Source organism: Homalodisca vitripennis, chromosome 4, assembly GCF_021130785.1.
Source record: "Homalodisca vitripennis isolate AUS2020 chromosome 4, UT_GWSS_2.1, whole genome shotgun sequence".
NCBI lineage: Eukaryota > Metazoa > Arthropoda > Insecta > Hemiptera > Cicadellidae > Homalodisca > Homalodisca vitripennis.
Genome location: NC_060210.1, coordinates 55,775,869 through 55,800,255, shown reverse-complemented (window position 1 = coordinate 55,800,255; position 24,387 = coordinate 55,775,869). Strand labels below are relative to the sequence as shown.

General features: G+C 32.9%; 1 protein-coding gene across 1 annotated transcript; it reads right to left on the bottom strand.

Annotated features, from left to right (window-relative positions):
* Nucleotides 1–892: 892 nt before the first annotated feature.
* LOC124361029 lies at nt 893–23,619 on the bottom strand. Its single transcript, XM_046815065.1, has 3 exons — nt 23,614–23,619; nt 22,863–23,031; nt 893–1,680 (listed from the first exon to the last, which is right to left on the bottom strand). The coding sequence occupies exons 1-3, from the start codon at nt 23,617–23,619 to the stop codon at nt 893–895; spliced, it is 963 nt and encodes a 320-aa protein (XP_046671021.1).
* Nucleotides 23,620–24,387: the final 768 nt, after the last annotated feature.

Genomic DNA, 24,387 nt, shown 5'->3' with positions numbered 1-24,387 from the left:
ACCCTGATCAAAAACAGAAGCCTGAAAATTATTTATATACTTATTCCTAACAAAAAAATGGTCTATTATTGTTTTCGATGAATTTGTTATTCTTGTAGGACTGTTAATTAAAGATACAAAACCGTTGTTATTTAATAAACTTTGATAACTAATTGAGGTTTGAGTTTTTGCAGTAATATTTATATTAATGTCTCCAACATAAATAAAATTATTTTTTAACTTTTCGATTTCTCGCTTCAACTCATTTAAAAATATATTTTCAGAATATGCTTGAAGTCCATACAAACACAAAATTTTAAAACAGGTAGATTTAAATTTAATATCAAGAAGTAAAGCATCAGCTGATACCATTTCTATGCGCAACTCATTACAAACACTTTGGTCAACAAAACATAACACACCGCCCGCTCTATATCTATCGTTACATTTCGTAAACAAATTATATCCTGGAATATTAAAATTACAAGATTCGTCAGACGAAATCCAAATTTCACTGAGAATTATAAAATTTATTTTTCGCTTTATGTGTTATAGCTCTACCACATAATTTGACCTCATACTTCTTATGTTTGTATATAGAAATGACAGCGTACTTTCATAATTTTCGAAAACTGAAAAAACTCATAAATATCTAGATTTGAAATTGACGAAGAACTAAGGTAACTCATAGCTTTGAATAATTAACAAAACGAAAAATAACTGTAATTTACACACACACAAAATGAAACAAAACCTAAATTATATACCACTCCTGGTAATAACAAACCCATTATTGATATAACTCTACTTATCCCCTTTTGACTAGCACATAGCAAAATAAATAAATCAGATAAACCTTATAATATTACCTACTTTGGTTCTTAAAAACCTTATCCGACTTAGCCCACTCGCCTTAAGTAAGACTTTCAAGTGCCTCATAAGATTCGACTCTCTTGAAAGGAGCGCCTTGACTCTTTCGTACAAAGAACTTCTCATCCCGTGCCCAGGCATAGGCGTACCACACTTCTCTACACTTTGCTTTCAACTTAGAAAGAAATACCTTATTGTCCGGTGCCAGGTGCTCGTTCACGAAGATTCTGTCCCCAGGAAACACCGCACTCACATCCCGCGCCGTCAGTCCTCCTTTTCTCTGCCTGTACTTCTCAATGATGCTGTCCCGTGTTGATCTTCTTACGAATTGTACAGTTAGTGCTGGAGTACGATTCTTCTGAAAAGCAGGAACCCTGTGAGAAGTTGAGATGTCACTCTCGCTGACCTCCACACCCAGAGCTTGCGCGAGATCCTTCACTAGGCTGTTGGTGTCCTCGTTCGGTGTCACAGGCAGTCCGCTTATCTCTAAGTTGTCTTTCCTGTAGTACTGGTCCATTGATCTTACTTTGTCTTTCAGAGCGGTGACTTTGTAGGTAAGATTAGCGTTCCTAGAACGAAGCTCCTCATTCTCCTTTCTTAAAGTGACGAACTCGGCGGACATCTCTCTCATGAGCTTGTTTGCTTCATCCAGCTTGTCCGATGCAAACTTCACTGAGGCAGCTACCTCATCCATATCTTTCCTGAAGGTTTTCACCGTGTCCGAAAGTGAACTCATGTCCAGTTTAAAAGTTTTGAGCTCCTCAAAAACATCGAACATCAGTTCCTGTAATACTTTGAGCATGAACTCCTTTGTTAAAGGGGTGCTGGGACCTGCAATATAAATTTCAGTATTATAATAAAATATTAGAATGTTTAATTTTGCAGCAGTGTTCAAACTTTTTAAAATTCAATAGTTCTTTGCTATAATGACGAATTAAGAGCTAAAATGTTTAAGTTTACCTTTAACGTCTTTAAAGAGGTCCGTATTGTTATAAACAAGCATTAAAAAGTAATTACCGGTAGTTTAAAATATTTAATTTAATTGTCTATATTGTGAGATAATTAAGACACCACATTCAAAATAGTATATGGACTTGAAATAATGGGCATATATGAAGTAAGATGGCTTTCGAACTACTGATAAACATGTTGAGTATATAGTATTCATGAAGAATTTTACACAAATCTCAGCTTTACAAACAAAATACTTTTTTGTCAACGCTTAATTAAAACAACTTTATTCTGCTGTGATTGATAAAGGAAAAATGCATACGTCGGCGTTTAAGAATTATTCAATGGTTCTGATTTTGCGAAGTGTAAGTACATGTATTTGTGTTAACACACTGTTATTTGATACCCGATGCTTAAGATTACAGAGAAAACTGTATCGGCGCTTCAAAAATTGGGTGATATCGGCATTGAAATCGGTTTATGTTTTACTAATATAGCAAATAAAATAGCCAATACAAATATAAAATGTTCTGGACGATACGTCATCCACCATACATCAAATGTTGCTACAGAAATAAAATTCTAGTCGCTCGAGTGATATGCTTCGGTAACACTCTCAAACAATTGCATACATATTTGTAACGCGATTTATGAGAAATATATCCAAATACATAATAATAGTAGAGTTTGTATTTTATTTATGACCGCGTTAACGTAAAAACAATGCCCTTTGGGGAACAGTTGCGAGCTTACAATAATAATTAATAAGTAACATAGTAAAAGTGTATTCCTCTAAGAACCAATCTAGAAAGAGAATATTGCTATAGAATGGTATAACACGAATAAGGGTTCAGTAATTAAGACATGACAAACATAAGCATATGGAAATGAGTCTGCCAAGCTAACTGTTCGCCCCTGGCTGTGCGACACAACAGCGCTCATTTACTGATCGCTCTCTCCTGATTAACTCAGCAGAACGTTCAAGCGAGCAGCTCTCTGCTTAGTCGGACCTTCGGTGGGAGGTTTTATGGCACTTATTACATCTTTAAATTAGAAATTATACAATTGATTCTACATGATTGAGTTATTTTCTAAAGATTCTGGAAATTTATAAGAATAATATTTAAAACTATTTCAGAAATGTAACTACAATATTTGGAATCAATGAAAAGTAAGTTGCAAATGATGGTGATTCCGTACTAACCCATTCAAATATATATATATATATATATATATATATATATATATATATATATATATATGGTGTATATATTACACTGACTTATTGTTTTCATATATATATATATATATATATATATATATATATATATATATATATATATGCTCCCGGCGGAGCAAGTACTTTTTGTGATTCAATGTTTATTGAAATTATATATATATATATATATATATATATATATATATGTGTATATATCTGAAAAAACCACGAATACAAAAATTCGAATACTTAAGTTTAAAGTAATTTCTGGCTAAAAATGCTATTAAAGTTATACATGTTAAACTCACATGTTATCTCACAATTATTTGTAATTTAAAAATAAAGAAATCTTCTAAATACAAATTTTCCATCGGGTTGTTAGGTATAGAAATGTAGTACCTGAAATGTGTACTACACATTATAAACGTACCAAACTTTGAGCGCGTTGGAAAGTATTTCATGATATAAATAGCGGTCAGACAGAAGTGAGGATCCGGTAGCTTCCGAGCCCTTCATTCAGCAGAGAGAGCATCAAGTGTCTGCTTAAATTCGTTAATTTCCTCCACTTGTTCCGGATCACCTCTCTCGTTATTAAGTGGAATTTCCTATCCTGAGGTAATTAATGTTTTGTGCGACGAATTTACAGATTTTAGGTAAACAACATCCCCCTATCAGTCATATAAAATTATTTGATCTTAAGATTCAAGTTACATATACAAGTGTTTACTTGAATGTAATTATAGATTACATATATTTTGTTCAAATTTGTTAACTATGAACTGAGAAATTTTCATACGTAATATTTTCCAACACACCTTAAAGCAACGCTGTTTTACAACACATCTAACTACACATTTATTCCACAATTTCACCCTTAACTATTGCTGGTTAAATGCTCCCGTCCTAATCATGTAATTAGTTGCCTCAATACGTAGGTCATTTAGCGCTTAACATCATAAAAATGTTTGAAGCTTTGTACACAATGCTAGAGATATTTAAGATGTTCAGTTCACTTTACATGTAATTAGAGAAGAAATTCCCAATCTGATACTGATGTGGTATAATAGCTTGCTAATTATTTATAAAATAATTCAAAACAAAAATTGTTACTAATAGAAGTTTGAGAGTCATGGCTAACATTTCAGTCAATATGACTATCTATGAATGAATTTCGTTGATACAAAGGGACGAAACTATCGCGGCCATTTTTATGTAAGGCCCTGCCTTTAAATAAATTTAAAATAAAAAAGGATTAAAATAAACTGATTAGATCTCTTCTAGCTCATAAAGCTGTGGTGTAATTTAATCCGAGAAGAAAATTAGTTTTTCTTTTGATTATAATTAAACCTTTACTCAATTACATTGGGCCTTCACTTAAAAGTAAATTACGTAAAACAGATTCTAATATAAATTTTGATATAAACTTTAAATCCATTAACTGACCTTTGAAAAGATGAATTAAATTTAAAGACGTCAAATGATGAAAACTTAGTTCAGCGAGCTATGGAAAAACAATAGATGTGGTGTTTACAAGACATTCAGTAAGATTTTATTCTAGGATTATTTATTTCTTATTTTAGTTATTATAAACCTCTTAATTTTATTTTTAGAATATAATGACACTGAAAATGAATTAATTATTTCGGAAATCATTGATCATTTGAATATATAAAATGTAATAAATATCTCAAAATATGTACAAAATTAGTAGAAATATACAACTTTTTATGTTAATTAATTGAGTCTTATATTATTTTAAAATATGAAAAATACAACTTAACAATTAGTAAACGTCCTTTTTCGTGATATATATTCCTAGCCCGTTACAACAAATAGTCACTTGGGCCGGTCAGTCCCACGCGTGACTTTAGATTTTTTCTTGATTTATGTTGAGTTTTATTCAAAAAGACATGATACATGAAATTGTTTTATAAAAAGTCCCCTACCCGTAATTTAATTGAAAACAGTTCAAGTGGCCGTAATTGAAAAAGTTACTTTTGAGTGGTACGTCGTTTGGCACCTGGTGTTAAGGAGGAAGATGTGCAAGAGGTAGTAAAACACCATTGCGTTGTTTTCGCCTGCAGTTTACCCTCATTAACCAGTCTACTGCTCCTTTACCAACTTGCTCGCTTGAAGGGAAAGAGATCGAATACGGAAGGTCAAGTTAATCCAAATACTATGAATAGTGTCCGAAGCTGTCACGAGCCAAGCTGCTCTACCTACGCTCCGCGCAATGACGTGCGAGGGCTGATCCTTTCTGTTACTCGGCAGTGGATGAGAGACGGAGATGTCTTCTCTACAGTAAGGGGTTGGGGTGTCTATTACATCTGCTTCTGCCCTCAGTCTTCGTCTTTCCAGACAATAGACTTTGCACCCATATGGGGATTCTGTAGCATAAACCTTTTTCGCTAAAGCTAGTTCTGTTCTATAAAGTTAGATAGCGCTATACTAGAGTTAGTCTTTTGTTTAGAGGTGTGATCCATTTAAATATTATTGAAATTGTTTAATTTTTATTAATTAAATTTAACATATTGGGTATCATATATTATTGTCAGCATTCACTTTGCATGTAGCGTGTTAAATAATTTTCTATAATGTATTTCTAATTAATGTTTAATTTGTTTTCCACCAGACGGTGCAAAAACACAATTTAAAGTGCCATCAGGTTTGATCACTGGATGCGGTAAATTCTCACAGACTTACATAACCAAAGCTTCAATTTTTGCGTGTATACATATATATTATACAACTACAGTCACCATATATAAATTAGGAGCTATTAGTCTACATATTGCTACCACAAGTTATAATTCCGATACCACAACCTTACAAACGGTCACATATTTTAGCATGAGATGTAATCTATTCTCGTAGACTGTTCCATAGCCAATGTATGAGTGTTAGATATATACGTACATACCACACATCAGCCGTCATTATATATAAAACAGTAGTCTACATATTGCTACCACAAGTTATAATTCCGATACCACAACCTTTAAAACGGTCAAAGAGTCGTGTAGGATATCGTTTGGAGAGCTTGGATTATTGACTTTGCCTTGCCTTTATATGTATGAGGTGATCGTGTACTGCGTGTCGAAATGTCAATTGATTCGTGGTAGAAACGTTCACCTGTACGAAACTAGAGGCAGGGACACCTAAGAACTCAGCAACATAGGCTGACGCTATCTCAACACCTCCCACTTCATGTTGGTGTCAAATTAATCAATAAGCTCCCTGATGGAATAAAAAATGTCAACAACCAAAAACAATTCAAAGCTCGTCTTAAACGCCTATTGTTGTCAAAGGCGTTTTACTCTGTCGAGGAATTCGTGATGAGTCGCTGGGATAATTATTAAAACGATTATATTACTGAAATATGACACTGCAGTCAGTGTGGCTGTATTTGCTTGAATGTAGAAAATGTGTGTCTGACTGTGTGTAAATGGTTGTATTGGATTAACTGTGGTAATATTTTGACGATTGCGATACAATGATATATTGTCTGATGCAATAAAGATTTTATTATTATTGTCACATATTTTAGCATGAGATGTAATCTATTCTCCTAGACTGTTATATAGCCAATGTATCAGTGTTAGATATATACGTACAAACCACACATCAGCTGTCCTTATATATAAAACAGTAGTCTACATATTGTTACACATTAATTGTTAAATTTACAAAATATACAGATCTGTTGGTATTGGTTTACAATTTTCAAACAATGGGGAGAACGAGAACACGTTCTGATATAGCAGGGAACAGTAATTAAATGAAATAAATGAACTAGACTTGATCAGTTGGCGTTGCCTTTATTGTTGGGATATATCCTAAAGTATTGAATAATGAAATCCCCAAGTAAGTTTCTCGTCCCGGATCCTACTTCCTTAATGCTTTTGAAAAATCAGTTCATTGTGTACCGAATGTACAATACACATGGGGCTGGATACCGCTGAGGTCGTAGTAATGAATACTCGAAATTCGAAGTTTACGTATATGTTTAATATTGGCAAATAAACATAAAAGTACCACTTCTAGTTGGTAAAATAAAATAAAGCATTGCCACGTTGCTGCTAAATTGAGTATAAATGAACTAAAATATGACACTATGGGATGGGCCTAAATATTTCAATGTTTTATGGATTGTACCTTCGAAATTAATAATTAATAAAACTTTAAAAATAACTTCCCTTTACAATGAACTTGACTCACAAACGCGGGTATCAGCATTCTTGGCTCGACAATGCAGCTGTAGTCGGAAAAGGGGAAGATTAGCAGACTGGAAGTCTAAAACATACAGTAATCGGACTTGAACTCAAGAAGTGAGCTAGAAGAGCGAACTGCAACTCGCCTAAAACAAAATCGCGACGGTATTAGCCATTTATCGAGACAACTTATAATCACGACAACGTGGTCTCGTCAGAATGACATCGCCACAAATATTATCCAAGTTTATCTGACAAATAAAACACATTCAAGGTAAGTTAATTTACAAGTTATAATATTTTTCTTTACATTAAATTCAAATTTAGATGTCTCGCATGAAAGGGCTAACTTATAATACGAAAATATAAATTTTACTTACGGACAAGGCGCGCGAAATGTTAGCTTCGGTAGCGAAGTTCGGTAGCTACAAAGTTCCCGAGAGAAAAAATTAATACGCGTGCCAATTAGGTTATCAATCCGCCAAGAATTTAGTCCCAAAAACATCGGATGTAACTTACACTAACCAGTAACAAGTAACTGGGTTGCGAAACATGTACTATATGAAGTACAACTAAATAACGGTACAATGTAAGTGAAATGCGGGGGCGAGAAAATTTATTTATTCGATAAAGTGGTTTCTGGGAATTAATATAACCAAGGAATTAATGTAATAATATAACTTAAGTCATAAGTGTACAATGCAACAAGTAAGACACGTTTCTATTCGGCATTTCAAATAAGCTATAGAATTTATGCATTACATTATATTATTTTTTAATATTCATTGGAACAGTATTAAATTAGAACTTTATTTTATTACGGCATGTATATTACTAACTCAGATATTATTACATGAATATATCCATGGCTCATTTTAAAGACTCAATAATAACTAAGGTCCACGTTAACTAGGCAATGTGGGACAGCAAACCTTTCACAAGACTTTCTAGAACTCAATCTTCAAATGTGGTTGTTCAAATAAATGTATTCAATAAATTGACTTTGAATGCTCAGAGTGTTACATGAAGTAAGTTTAAAACAGTTATTTATAAGAGGGTGGTAGAAAGGCCATTTTATCACTTGTCACAGTTTTATTCATCTGACGTCAGTGATATATTTTTTAGTGTACCGTTCTGCTAAAATAGTACTCTTTTTTCTCACTAACATATTGTATTATTATAATATAATTTTGCATGTAGATTATTGCATCTTAAATCCATGACAGATATTATTTTGCTGTTTGTATAAGTATTCTGACGCGATTTATAACATGTAATGTCTAATAATCAATACAAATCGTATCCTATAATATCATGCTTAGGTCTGGTAGACAATTTTCGATTTGAAGAGTGAAACATCTGAGACAAGAAGACTAAAGCAATATATCCAATTCATTTCCAGAATAATAAATGTAAAACATAATATTTTAAACCTACGCTATGCAAAGTTGCATAAGTAAATATGAACCAAATATATATTTTTATATAAATTTGTTTGATTAGTAATATAATGCTACGTTGTTAATTTTTTACTCCTCGAGGTTAAGCAAATTTCGTAGTACATATAAAGGTGGGTTTTATAGATATTTAATATTTATAATACTGTAGGTATTTACAGATATCCTCTTACAGAACTAATCGTATATTCTTGGCTGATATTTTAAAATATATATTCTATCAAACTAAACCTTAAAGCAGAATTGGGATATATTTTTTAATATTTTTACGTATAATCTTATACGTTACGGAATATCATTATCATTTCTTTCATAATTTTATTATTTGTGGATTTACATAATATTTTATTCATTTTCTGAAGTAATAATGCCCAAGCTAAGATATTTGCTTATTAGTATTTTGTAAAAAAAAACTTAAATAAGTATCATAAGTATTTAATTACATTTTAAATTTCAGAGTTTTAAAATCATGAACAGAAAATTATATTTTGATATAAGGCTAGAATCGGATGATAGTATTTTCGTATTATTATATCTTAAAAGGGCCAAAGATATGAGTCTAGAAAGATTAAGTTTTGTTTTGTTAGGTTGGATACATTATTATGGCTGGTAGCCAGATATGGTTGCCAATTTCCAACCAACATTAATTGTTACAACAAGATGTATGCTGTGAAAAATATTGTATTATCTGAATGAAGGAATAAGATCAAACTCTATTAGATCACTTAACCTTTTTAATACAATCTGTCGGATCTAATAAACCTTAACTCCTACATATGATGAGAAGTGAAGGCTTGATTTAAACATAACAGACAGTGTTGTAGCAGATTAAACTAAGAAACATTATATGACGTTTATTTACTTGTTTGAATTAACTCACATTGGGTCCGGAAACATAATTTTGTGTGTAAATTAAATGAAATAAAGTTAATGGAAATTTTTGAATATTTTAAAAATCATTCAAATATTAAAAGGACCTTATTTTACTGAAATAACTAAAAACAAGATACTTTGTTTCACCCCTTACTGCCCTCGTGAGCTCCCTGCGCTCTCAGACTCTGAAAGAACTCACTCAACTTCTACAAACTCCCAGTGAGACGTATTGAGTGATCTTACATATCAATATTTGACATAGGCTCATCTTGATTTCCAAATCACAGAATGAATTGAAATTTCCTGAGACCTGCATTTCTTCGCGTGCCACATCTTTCTTTATTGAGCTTGAAGTTTAGAACAATTTTGTATAAATTGTGAAATATAATATGTATATGGCGGTGTTTATAAACTACTTATTTTCATAAATGAAGAATAATGTTCAAGCAATTGAACAGTGAAGCGACGGAGTAGACACATTAACGTGACGTTTATTATATGATATTTATGTTAAATTATGATTAATAACATTTAGAAATACGGTGTTTAATGATAAAATTTAATATTTCCAAAGAATTTTGATTATATTCAAATTTTAACATACAATATTGACATAAATAACAATATTTAACATAAATTTAACATTTGGAGAAGTTATTTTAATTTCTTAAGAGATAACTGTATCATTTTAAAACGATGGTTGGAAGTTAAAAAAAATAGAGTGATAAACTTTGAAACTCATTTGTAATGTAACCGTAAAACACGCTGTAAGGTAGTAAGAAATAGTTTTAAGTGTGGATCTGAATAATAGTTTACATAGTAATTTGAACATAAATTGCACACCAAGAATTCCTTGATCCCTGTTTTCGTCTATCGATTGTATTAATTTATTTTTTAATAGTGACTAATTTTAATCGTAATTTATTCTAAGTTTTACCTACAATTAAGAACAGTTAGAGCTATTATCACTCTGATTTACTTAATTAAGATGGTAACAGATAACGTTTACAGTTACATTTACTATTAGTAATTTAGTTTTGTTAAATATGTGTAGCCTGGCCCGCAACATAAAACTAGATTGAGAGTTTTAAGAATGCCTAATATTGAAACATTCCTGTAGAGTAGAGTAGATAGCAAGGTCCCTGAGACAAGCAAGTGGACGTCCTTTGAATGGTAACCTGAGCGATCCTTTCAGGACTGAAATGTAAGCAGCCAGTCTGCCCATTTATAGGTGACAGTTATTAAGTAACTTTGAAGTGTGTTTGGTTACTTAATAAAGATATATTCTATGTACATTACATACGTTTAATCTATTAATAAGTTTTATATTTTGTATTGATTTTACGTGTGTTATTGTCTTTTTTTTTAAACAATCACTAGAATATTTATTGGATACAAAGAAGTAAAATTATTTAGTTAACTGTTTTGTTGGAATATGTTTGGTATATATAATATATATTGTTTGGTAAAAACAATAAGGTTAAATTTGAGCGATTTATTAGTACTTTGGGAGACTATGTTTTGCAAACATTAATCTAATAGCCATACATTCACAAGTTTCCTTTTATAATATACTTATCTATATCGTGATAAATTAAACTACGTAATTTGTATAGTAAGATTACTAAAAAATTTATTTAAAATTGGCATGTCAAATAACATTCATTACCATTTTTTCTAGAAAGTAAGTTTAGGAAATTACTTCCAAAATGTTACAAATATGGATTAAAAGTAATTTTAAATTTTGTTCTAAGTCTACAATAGCCTGATTTTTAAACATTTAATAAGGGAATGAGTATATAAATTTGTAGGAGAATTAAGTACTATTAAATATTACGATGGATAAACTAACTAATAAAATTAATGCTTGAAAAAAATATAGTTTGCTGTTGTGACGCATTTTGCAACAGTATTGTTTATTGCGTAAACTATAATATATGTCATACTATAGCGTCTGTATTTATATAGTGTACAGGATAAAAGGTACAACATAATTGTTTTTAATTTGATATTTAAAGGCATCGTGCAGACATTGTATCCTTATATGGTCAATTTGGCTTTTATTTTTTCGTCTTGGTTCCTATCTATGTTTTCAACCAATAACGTAGCATTACTATCCTTATTTAGATTAAAAATCCACCTATATCAGTAGTCCAGAACTTCTTCAGGGATCATAGGATATAGTAAAAGATTAATGCCATTAACTGATCATATATTTCCTTCAAATTAAGAAAAATCACAAAATAATAGTTTTCAAAATTATAAGAGCTACTTTTCGGCCTTCTGATTAGGCTGATTGATGAAAGGTATAAACCAAATACATTTTTACCTGGTTTGTATATTATAAACCCTTATAAGTAACTTATATACATACATTTTTAAAGTAAATTATATGTTTGCTAAGTACATCAACACAATTATATCTGTAAAATATGTTTATAACTAAAAGTATCGTTCTAACTCATTACAGTATTACTATCCAATTGAATCTACATTTTTAGTGTATATATAAATGAAAAGGCAGCGTGTGGAATTCTAGTAAGTAAGTTTTGCTAAAATGGCAATATTGTGTATGGACCGTGAAATGGTCGATGGATTTCCCTTTGAGAAGGAACTTCACTGCCAATTACTGTTTAGGGCCTTAAATAATTTAATACATTTCGCATTTTGAGATTGCTAGATCTTTTAATCTGAATCTTTCACGTTTTTCATTTTACTTTGATGCAGAAATTACAATCTAGTTGATAGAGTACATTAATCTCAAACTTGTATATTACCTTCAAGGTTTATAAAAAAGTGTTGAGATCTACTTTTACTAACCTAAAATTATTTGCTGTTGGACTAAGCATAGAAACATTATGGAGAGTAATAAACATTTATTTAAATCTTTTATAAAACTAGTTTTCAACATTCTTTACTTAGTCCATACTATTTTTTATTTCTGTTAAAAATGTGATAGAATAATAAATATCGTTAATATTTTTCGTAGAATAATAAAGATACTCAGTTTTAAGTATGGAAGAGATCAAGTATATTTTAGAAACATTCTCTGTAATTACCAAAGTTTGATCATGCTGTTAAATTGAAGAGCTTTGCATATCCGAACTAACTACACTTCATGTGTACTATAGCGAATGGCAGGAATGTTTAAATACACATGATTAATGGTTTAACTTATAACAATTAAATTTTTGAATCCACTATAAACATTAACATTAAATCGCTTTCTAGATATGAGAGTCAGAGAAGAGGTTATTAGTTAATCTTTGATTTTTAATCAAAGAAATCATCCTTCATCACATCAATTAATAGTTATCACATCATTAGACATAGCAAAACCGAATACCAAACACACCGTAATAGTTCATTTCCAACGTTACCTTTAACCATTGCAAAAACATGTAAATTAAATAAATTTGTAAAAGTCCTTTAAACCAGAATTAAAGTGAAAATTTAGCTGAAACTGTGTTCCACTAGATAAACTATTTAAATATAGAAATTGCTCTTCAACTAAGGAGATCAAATTAATTCAAATTTTTTTTCTCCTACCGAAGTAGGTAAGCAGCATTACTAAAGTGTTTGATTATCAAACGATGATAATGGGTGAAGAGTCAACTTCCTGAAAGGTGTTGTGATTTTATATAATGCTAGTTCAAAATCAAAGGAGTAGTCCAATATTTAGTAAATCTCAGAAGCAATACTCAAAAATATTAATAATTCCGAATTGGCTTGGTAACTACATAGCAGTGCTATAAATATGGATACATACAGGAGAGGGATCATTTGAACGGCATGAACACTATCATATATATTTGAACTTCACTGTAACTAAAAATCTCTTAACCGAAGCAACTGCAAGCTTTCTGGAACACAGTATGATGGTCGGCCGACAAATGGACCCCAATGCTCAAGAATGACAATCGCAAGAGTAAATTTATTGTCACGCTATTAAGTGTCTATCGCAGCTCAGCTGATATATTGTATGTGCAAAGTTTGTACTTACATGCTATTTCAGTCAAACTAACGTCCCTCCGGGTAAATTATAAAAATGTTACAAAATCTTAACTGTTAAACATCCAATCGTTTCACAGGAGTATTGATCGATACATGAGTAATAAAGCTCCGTGATCAAATATCATGCCTTACCAAATAAACCAAATAAGTCTAATCATTGTTCTTTGTGTTTAAAAATACATCAATAAATCATACTAATATATTTTAAACAATGTTATTTGTTTAACTATTTATGGACACGGTGTTAGACAGCCAAAAAATATCAGTAAACCGTATTAGTTCAATATTTTCGAGTGAATAAAAGTCACTGTAATCTCTACTGGAAAATTGCGCATAATTATTTGTAATAAAGAGAAAATTGTATAATTGTATTGTGATTATTCATCAAATTTTTGTATGCAAAATCCTAATCTTTAAATTTTCTGCAGTTTTAAATATGACCACACTAATCTGTCTGTGGTAAATAATATACACATACGTATCACATATATATACATATCAACAACCGGTATTTGGAACATGAGCTATCAACTTATAAACTCATGAATAGAAACATTTTTTTAGATATCCCATGCTTTATATAATGATTTTGTACAGCCAATGCATGTGTTTGTTTGAATCATAATATAATGTGTTGCTTGTGTCAAAACATAGACTGGAGTTTGTGATGTTGAGGATAAATCTGAAGTTTCTAATATAAAAAATGGCATTGTAGAAAATGTTGCTGAATCAACCCAAATTGGAATTGACTTGCCAAGACTTCTCTTGTGACCTGTTCTCAGAGCGGTCATGATATTTTCTTAACTATTCCTCCTCGATTCCCGGGTTGAATTGAATATCTCCAAAATGGGGAGGACGAATATCGATCTTAACTACTGGCTCCATGCCTTCTTTTAATGTTCATTTCAAAGATTGCGTTCGCACTGTTGTTTTCCTTATCTAACCTCGTTTCGATGAGCTGTTCTTAATAGCTATTTTAATAAATATACAACAACCTGCATAATTCTTAAATTTATGAAATTCAGTATACAACACAGTATACTACACAGTACAGTATTCAGTGTTAGTAGTTTAGAACTTTTAATGAAATCATACAAAACAAAATCTTTTTAAATTAAATAATATTTTGTAATCAATCATGTTGTGAGTTGAAGTAGTGATTGGCAAACATATAAAGTTTGGAAACTTGACAGTGAGGGACTTTGCCACTTGAACAGAAGAGCTGCAATGGGAACGCTATATATTATTGTACGACCTCATTATCTGATGTTTGACATAGTTACATTTATATATTTCAATTCGAAACGTTTGCTAATGTGTAATGTTGAATATGATGATATGGTGACATGAGGTACAATCTCTCAAACTCTTATCTGTACTAATGAAGACGATTATATTCACAAACTCAAAATAATTCGTTCAGAAACTTATGCTCGAGTCGGTTATACTAGAGTGGTTACACTAGGACTTGACTCTCTGTTTCATTTACAACATAACGTCAGTAGTTCATGCCTTTCGATAAAATTTATTAGAAACCCTCAAGGCAGAAAGGGTGCTTTTACACCGCACTGTAAAATTTTAATACTGAGCATGAAGCTAATAAATGTTTAACAAGTATAATAATTGAAGTATTTTTAACAAGTAACCTTGAACTTCATTATATTAAAACTCTCTAAGTCAAAAAGTGTATACAGTATCTTTAAATTGGCAGAATTATAACACTGAAATGCTTCGAATAAATAATCTACAGAATGTTCCTAACCTAAATTTAAAAGTTCTATAGAGTGTATTCTCGAAGTGAAAATAAAACTTTTTCTACATAAAAAATTGATCCAGAAGTATATTATTTTAAGACGTTAACTATAAATTATATTTCTAACGATCTAATGAAAATTAAATCTTCAAGACTAGTTTAACTGCTTGTAGTAAGATAAAGCAACAGAGTTCCAGGCTTGTCAATGCTTATACCCCTTGAAAGAGTTTTAAATAAAACTTGGGATTTTTTAAATTAAACATGTTACTATTAAAAGAATATCAACAGGAAGAAATAATCTTGAAGATAGTTTGAAGAATGAAATATTTCACAGAAATAAATTGAGGTGATAACAGAATTTGATACACACTTTATTATTCATTTACTTTATCCAACAAATATTTTTTAGGTATTAGAAGTAGAACTTGTTCTGTTTGTGAAGCAGCTCCCATTTGTTTATAAATAAATATGTACATTTTTTATGGGGCATACATTCGAAAATTGGCAAAAATATTTCGTGTAAGGCTCAAAGATAAATGTTTTAGTTGAGTTTCTCTTTACTTCCACACAAACTTTGCTATCTTTAGGGCATAACGCTTTGTTCTCTCAGGAAGGGAGGTTTCTTAGGAAACAACCAAAGATTGCTGAGGGAATTTTGTAAAATTAACTAAGTGTTTACCAAGTAAAATTTTGTCTGTGACAGGCTGATACGATATGCAGTTATGACACCATCATATACATGGTTATGTAGATTGTATTATTATTAATGATTATTGCTTATTATGTATTATATAGTAAAACATAAAATAATCTTTAAATGCCGCAGACAATACATTTCTAAGACTAGTGTTGGCAAATCCTATAATCAAATGTTAAGGAATAACGTTACTGTTACGGACGATTGGATTATTGCGCATTGGATATAATATACCAGTATGAGATAATATTGATTTCACAATCCAATGGCAAACAAAGACTTTAACCATGATATATTTTTGGCTACAGAATAATATGTTGTTAACCCTAATTTAATAACGTGAACATTTACCCCCTTTCCGTATTTCTAACTTGATTAAATCCCAACAAGTTTTCCCTTGCACTCTATTAATTGGCTGATTAATTAGCGAAGCCCCTCGAGGGATTGTAAAAGTTTTATTTCTGTATTTCTGTCTGCACGATATGTGAAAAAGCTAACCTTTACCATTAAATGTTTGCATAAAGCTTCTTTTCAGTATCGATAGTTCTGAGTTTGATGATGGTACAACTCACTTAATGTGATTTGTCTGAGCGCTAGTAAATATTTTCAATCGGTATTTTGGATAACCATGATGGGAATGAGGAAACAAAACAATTACGTTTATAAATAAACTGAACACAACAATGTGAGATTTTAACATATGACATTTTTCTTCTTGAAGTAAAATGAAAAACATCTGTGAAAATTCAATATTGAAAGTCGGTGAAGATTGTATTTCAGTACACTCTAGAGCTGAATTACCCTACATAGCTATCTGGAATTTGTATTATTTGAAAACTGATATGGAACCCGACGTAATGAATAAAATATTATATACCGTGTGAAAAGATATCTTGGGAAGTATTTCATCTATAGACGTTAAATTTTGCATGAAACTTACTAGATGGACAAGAATGTGTCCTATTTTGGTGTATATCCAATTAGATAATTAGACATATAGCTGAGTGTCTTTGAAACCTCTGTCTCAGTAGCAACACAATTCCTTCCCTGTCTGGTAGGAGAATGTAACATTTCCATTTCTGTATAATTCCCCATGTGTTTATCTGGAAGACATATCGTCAATGAAATATATAATACATATCGATACATTTGAAATTTTAAAAGCAACCTAAGCGAACCATGCTACGCGCCACGAAGTGGGGTCTATCCCTTCCTTGTCCATTAATTTGTGTATGACTAAATAATATTTTTAATCAGTGTTTATCGATTGGTAAATTGTTCTAACTCACCTGAGACGCATTACAACTTGAAGTAGTAGCCTAAGTACAAATTAGAAACTTGAAAGATTAGGGAAGAGAACTTTTCTCACGAACACGTTTAACGATAGAGGAGGGAATTATTTAGGAGAAGTTAGTGCTGTGAACTGTCATTAAACTGCAGTAAGTCATGGAGCCGCTAACAATGGCTTTGTGACGGGAGAATGGGCATCGCACCACACAGTGGCGATATTGAACTTTTTATTTCTTTATCTATAAAAGCAAAGGCTCAGTTGAAAACCCGCTGGATAATGCATATTATTCTACCACCCGTAATCGAAATGAAACATTTCATATTTTAATTCCTCATTAAACGTTAAGGTTTAGACATACCAGATTGAATATATATTCTGACTTAGAAAATAAGCCAATAATTAATAATCTCGCGAGAAGTTGTGTTTTTCGAACTTATTGAGATGACAGAAATGTAACTGTTGAAAGAGTTAAAGATTCTTCAATGTTGACTACACGACTCTTTCCAGTGAAGTTTTGCAATAATTCTAATTGTTTTTTTATGTACTTTAAAAATGTTGGTGAAGTGTGTGTTTGCGCATCCTCCGCACAAGATAACATCATAGTTGAGATGTTTATGGATAATTCATGATGAGCACTTTCATTGGGCAGTAATTTAAAACTTTTGGCAAAACAAAAATGCCTTTTTTAAACAAGTTTTACCCACGTGACAATCCAATGTCAACCTTTTATCGACGTGTATACCAAGGAATCTAGTAGTGTTGACTTCGTCAATGCCCATGTCGTCTAAAATGACACTTGAACTGATGTTTAACTTTTTTTGCTATTGTAAAAGTTATTGAAAGTACATTTTGTTAGATTCGTTTTGAGATTGAGCTCCGGATTGTTCCGATGTGTGAAAGTTAGATAGGATATTTAAAGAATAGTTGATTAATAGCCGTTGATTCAAATCTTCTATTAAACGCCTCACGGTTTTGTTTCAGAGCACTAAACAATCAGCTGGTTTAATGTCAGTCAAGTTATATTTGGAATAGTGTTTGTTAAATAGGCATTATTTAAGAGTTTTACAGAATTTATGTCAATAATTAATAAAAACCTACAACACGAGTTAATAAAAATATTTTTTATATGGATAAAAGTTTATTCACACTATTTCTCTTTCAAACTTTACGTTTCTTTAGTGTATTAATTTGATCGTACTCATTCACTTTTATAGATTGGCGTACATTGCGTATTATATAGAAGCCGCGATGTAAATTTGGATAAAATTAAATGTCGAATAATAGATACTCTTATTATATCAAGCAAACAAAGGAGTGATCAGCGGTACAAAACGTTCTTCAAAAATGAAGCACACATTCATAAAAATAAATGTTTTTCTTCACGTTGAAGATGTGTTTTTCCACCCAGAATATCTTTAGTACTGACTTCATATATGAAATGATGAGTGCAGTAATGGACTTCAAACTTTATTCCAAAAAGAAACAGCAGAACTGTTCAAAAGGTGAGATAAAGCTACAGCTCACCATTTACCGGCACCCTCATGCTGTATTAGTATATATACAGCATACAGATGCCTGTAATCCTGGCATCTTTGAGACGCAATCTCCTGAACTGAACAGGAAGAAAGCTTTTATGGAGGATTATCCCACACTCGATGAAATATTAACCATTTCCCCTTATGCATACTTTTCCCTCGCGGAGTGTTTAATACTAATATAATGAATGAGAACAATAAATCTGAGATTGTTCTGTCTGAAATTATATACAGATGAAAAACTTAATTACAGTATTACTACGTTAATACTCAATAAGCTGAAGAACAATCCTTAACAATTTCTTCCATTGGTAATAGATAAAAAGATTTCTATTTTATTTCTATAATTAACAAAATACGTTTTGAGCGCAAAATGCTATTGTTAGGCCGTAATCAAGCTGAAACAAAAAACAGTTTGTTTATCATCCTTGAAGCCTCGACCATGTTTCGATGTGAATTGTTTCCTCCACATTGAAGATTATCTACTTTTGTAATTTAGCTATTGAAATATTTTTAAAATGTTTACAAAAATAAATATGATCTTTTCGAAAAAATCCAGTGAAACATCAGAATATATGAAATTGTCCATATATAAATTTAAATTAATTAATTTTCGATGTCAAAAATCTGAAAACCATAGGAATGCATAAACCGATAAATTATGTTTTATCAAATGAGTGAAAAAAAAAAACATTATTGTAAGAACTTTCAAACAGATTGAATACAAATATACAATCAATCACATCAAGATAAAGAACTAAACGAGAGATTGTTTCATACGTTTTAGCTTGTCTATCACCGAAGGTCCAAAAAGATACATAGATATGGAAGTTGTATTAATTAACATATTTAAAAAAAAATATAACTCATTGCTCTATTTCACTTTGAAAATCTAAAAGCTCAAATTAATTACATTTTTATTGTGAAAATAGGCCAAGATGGTTGTAAAGACTAAACCTTGGGTTAATTTTGGTATTCCCAACCAGTGCATTGTATTTTCTTACCCTCTTAATATAGTCATCCTACTCTACTAACCCGACACTTGTTTCCATTTTTCAGGTAGGTTGCAAGCACTACGTAATTCAACTTATTTAGTTTGCATGATAGTTCTAATTTCCTTGGACTTGATATGTGCCTATTTAAATTTAGATCTTTCTTTAAGTACCTGCACATACTATTATGATATTTTCTTAATTTGTATACCCATTATCGTGTGTTAACTCTTGTTGTACAGAAGGAGCAGAGAACACTGTTAGATATTTAGATAGAAATTTGACGTAATTCTAGTCGAAACAATGATTATATCTTGACTTCTTCTCCTGTAGACCATCTGTCTTAGACGCTGGCCACTCCGTCAACGTCACCGTAATGTATCACCGACCGTCATCAGCTGTTTATCTCCAGATGTGTTTCCTTTCAATGGCAACAACATGGCGAGTGCTTTGCAAACTTAACCAGAGCAAACGTGAACGAATTTCTTGAAAATGCCAGATTTATAATTAAAAAATAACCACAAAAATATTGGTTTGTGAATGTATCGTAAAAAATGAAATCAAATTGTCATTTTGGCTGAAAACTAACGTCGTGACAGAAAATAATGTTTGTTTGCATTCCACTGTTAGAGTATTTCACGTACTTTAACCGATATCCTAAATACAGGCAAGTCAAACTGAAAACTATGATTTATGAATACAACTAGCGGGCCCGGCGCGCTTTGCTGCGCATTTCAATAATTTTTTGCAAACGTTGCCCGCGGCTTCGCACGCAATTTCCCGTTGAAAAACAGTACACTATATTCACTTATTCTTTTTCTATCACATTCTAAACATTGCTGAGATAATTGATAGTCGTTCCATCGTGAGCCTCTTGGGCGTAATTATGAAGGTATGTACCATATTCCTGCCTCTATCTAGCTGTTACCCACGGCTTCGCACGCAAATCTTAAGAACCGAAGTCCTTATATTACTTAGTAAATTTTTTTTTTTTACTATAATAAATTTTAGATTAAATTAGTTATATCTCCGATGCCACGATTGAGCTTGCTTTGTTGTCTCGATCGAGAGAATATGTACACACGGAGTTTTGAGAACCATACTTCTGTCAAAAAAAAAAACAACTAAGGTTTGATTTTATAACATTCTTTATATTTGTAGCCAAACGTAAGATAGTAATTATGATATGATATCTGCATTGCTCTTCTGATCAAGCATGAGCATGGTTTTATATTAAATAAATATTGCAGTTAAAGGTGAATTTTTACGTCAAATTTGAATTGTATTATCTGGATAGATAATAACAATTAATAATCCACAATAAAAAAGTCTATGTTTAAAACAGTGATTGCAGAAACAGTTTAAACAAAATTTGTCGTTTCTCTTAAGCTTACTCTATGCTTTAAAACTATAAGTGTAATATATGTTTACAAAGAACAGCTGGATTAAAAATTTGAAAAGACGTTAACATATGTTTGCTGCAATGCATTTCTTATGGGTATTTCTGTAACCAGTGGGGCGGAATCCTGAATCGGGAAAGGGATGGGCATAGCTTATAAACCTTCTCCGTGGAAAAATACATATACGTACAAATTTTCATCATGATCGGTCCAATAGTTTCACGATTCCATAAAGGACAAACATACAAACATTCATTTTTATATTTATAGATAGACTAGCGGGCCCGGCGCGCTTTGCTGCGCATTTCAATAATTTTTTGCAAAAGTTGCCCGCGGCTTCGCACGCAATTTCCCGTTGAAAACAGTACACTATATTCACTTATTCTTTTTCTATCACATTCTAAACATTGCTGAGATAATTGATAGTCGTTCCATCGTGAGCCTCTTGGGCGTATTATGAAGGTAATGTACCATATTCCTGCCTCTATCTAGCTGTTACCCACGGCTTCGCACGCAAATCTTAAGAACCGAAGTCCTTATATTACTTAGTAAATTTTTTTTTTTACTATAATAAATTTTAGATTAAATTAGTTATATCTCCGATGCCACGATTGAGCTTGCTTTGTTGTCTCGATCGAGAGAATATGTACACACGGAGTTTTGAGAACCATACTTCTGTCAAAAAAAAAACAACTAAGGTTGATTTTATAACATTCTTTCTATTTGTAGCCAACGTAAGATAGTAATTATGATATCTGCATTTACTCTTCTGATCAAGCATGAGCATGGTTTATATTAAATAAATATTGCAGTTAAAGGTGAATTTTTTACGTCAAATTTGAATTGTATTATCTGGATAGTAAAGTCTATGTTTTAACAGTGATTGCAAAAACAGTTTAAACAAAATTTGTCGTTTCTCTTAAGCTTACTCTATGCTTTAAAACTGTAAGTGTAATATATGTTTACAAAAGAACAGCTGATTAAAAATTTGAAAAGACGTTAACATATGTTTGCTGCAATGCATTTCTTATGGGTATTTCTGTAACCAGTGGGGCGGAATCCTGAATCGGGAAAAGGGATGGGCATAGCTTATAAACCTTCTCCGTGGAAAAATACATATACGTACAAATTTTCATCATGATCGGTCCAATAGTTCACGATTCCATAAAGGGACAAACATACAAACATTCATTTTTATATATATAGATTATGATACAATTTAAAAAGCCATTACAAAACTAAAGATTGCTTAGTTATTATTATTTTTATTTTATGTATAGTACGTCATTTTATAACTTATGCATGAAACAAACAGTTATTCTGGCATGTGAAAAAATTAAATTATTTAATTGACCTATTTTAGAAATTGAAGATGCCAACATTTGTCTATAATTACCGGTGAAAAAACATACTGTAACACATGCTCGAACCAGTAATGAAACACTTGCTAACAACATAAAGGCTGAAGCAGTTGAGTCGCGCGGTTACCCGCATGTTGACCTGCCTGTCACACGTCACGGTCTACGGTTATAGTGGTCGGCGTGTTACTCGCAACTCTAGGTGTATCGGCTGTACATGTCGAACGACATTCAGGCGTATACAGCAGTTGACGGCGCGTACCGATGCATTGACCTGGCCTGTCACACGTCACGGTTATAGTCGGGGCGGCGCAACGGCTGTCGTGGTTACTCTCAACTCTAGGTGTATCGGCATAGTTCTCGAGGCGGACATTCACTAACTGAGATACACAGTTGACGTCGGCGCGGTTTTTCACGCATGTTGACCTGCCCTGTTCAGAGCGTCACCCGGGTTACACGTGTTTATAGTGGGCACTCTCTCATACTCTAAGTGTATCGGCTCTGTAGAGTTCTCCGAGGCGGACATTCAGTAACTGATATTACAGCAGTTCCGATCGGCGCGGTTTACCGCATGTGGGACCTGCCTGTCACACGTCACGGTTATAGGGCGCCAGGGTGTTACTCTCAACTCTAGGGTGCATCGGCTGTAGAGTTCTCCGAGGCGGACATTCAGTAACTGATATACAGCAGGTTGACGGTCGGCGCGGGTTTACCCGCATGAGGACCTGACTGTCACACGTCACGGCTTTATAGTGGGCGTTGCGTGTTACTCTCAACTCTAGGTTTTGTATCGGCTGTAGAGTTCTCCGAGGCGGACATTCACTAAACTGATATACAACAGGTTTGAGTCGGCGCGGTTTACCCGCAATCAATGTTGACCTGCCTGTCACACGTCACGGCTATAATGTGGGCGCTCGTGTTACTCTCAAACTCTAGGTGTCATCGGCTGTAGAGTTCTTCGAAAGGCGGACATTCACTAACTGATATACAGCAGTTGAGTCGGCGCGGGTTACCCGCATGTTGACCTTGCCTGTCACACGCACGGCTATAGTGGGCCGTCGTGTTACTCTCAACTCTAGGTGTATCGGCTGTTAGAGTTCTCCGAGGCGGACATTCACTAACTGATATACAGCAGTTGAGTCGGCGCGGTTACCCGCATGTTGACCTGCCTCTGTCCACACGCACGGCTATAGTGGGCGTCGTGTTACTCTCAACTCTAGGTGTATCGGCTGTAGAGTTCTCCGAAAGGCGGACATTCACTAACTGATATACAGCAGTTTGAGTCGGCGCGGTTACCCGCATGTTGACCTGCCTGTCACACGTCACGGCTATAGTGGGGCGCCGTGTTACTCTCAACTCTAGGTGTATCGGCTGTAGAGTTCTCCGAGGCGGACATTCAGTAACTGATATTACAGCAGTTTGAGTCGGCGCGGTTACCCGCATGGTTGACCTGCCTGTCACACGCACGGCTATAGTGGGCCGTCGTGTTACTCTCAACTCTAGGTGTATCGGCTGTAGAGTTCTCCGAGGCGGACATTCACTAACTGATATACAGCAGTTGAGTCGGCCGCGGGTTACCCGCATGTTGACCTGCCTGTCACACGTCACGGCTATAGTGGGCGTCCGTGTTACTCCTCACTCTAGGTGTATCGGCTGTAGAGTTCTTCGAGGCGGACATTCAGTAACTGATATACAGCAGTTGAGTCGGCGCGGTTACCCCGCATGTTGACCTGCCTGTCACACACGTCACGGTTATAGTGGGCGGCGTGTTACTCTCAACTCTAGGT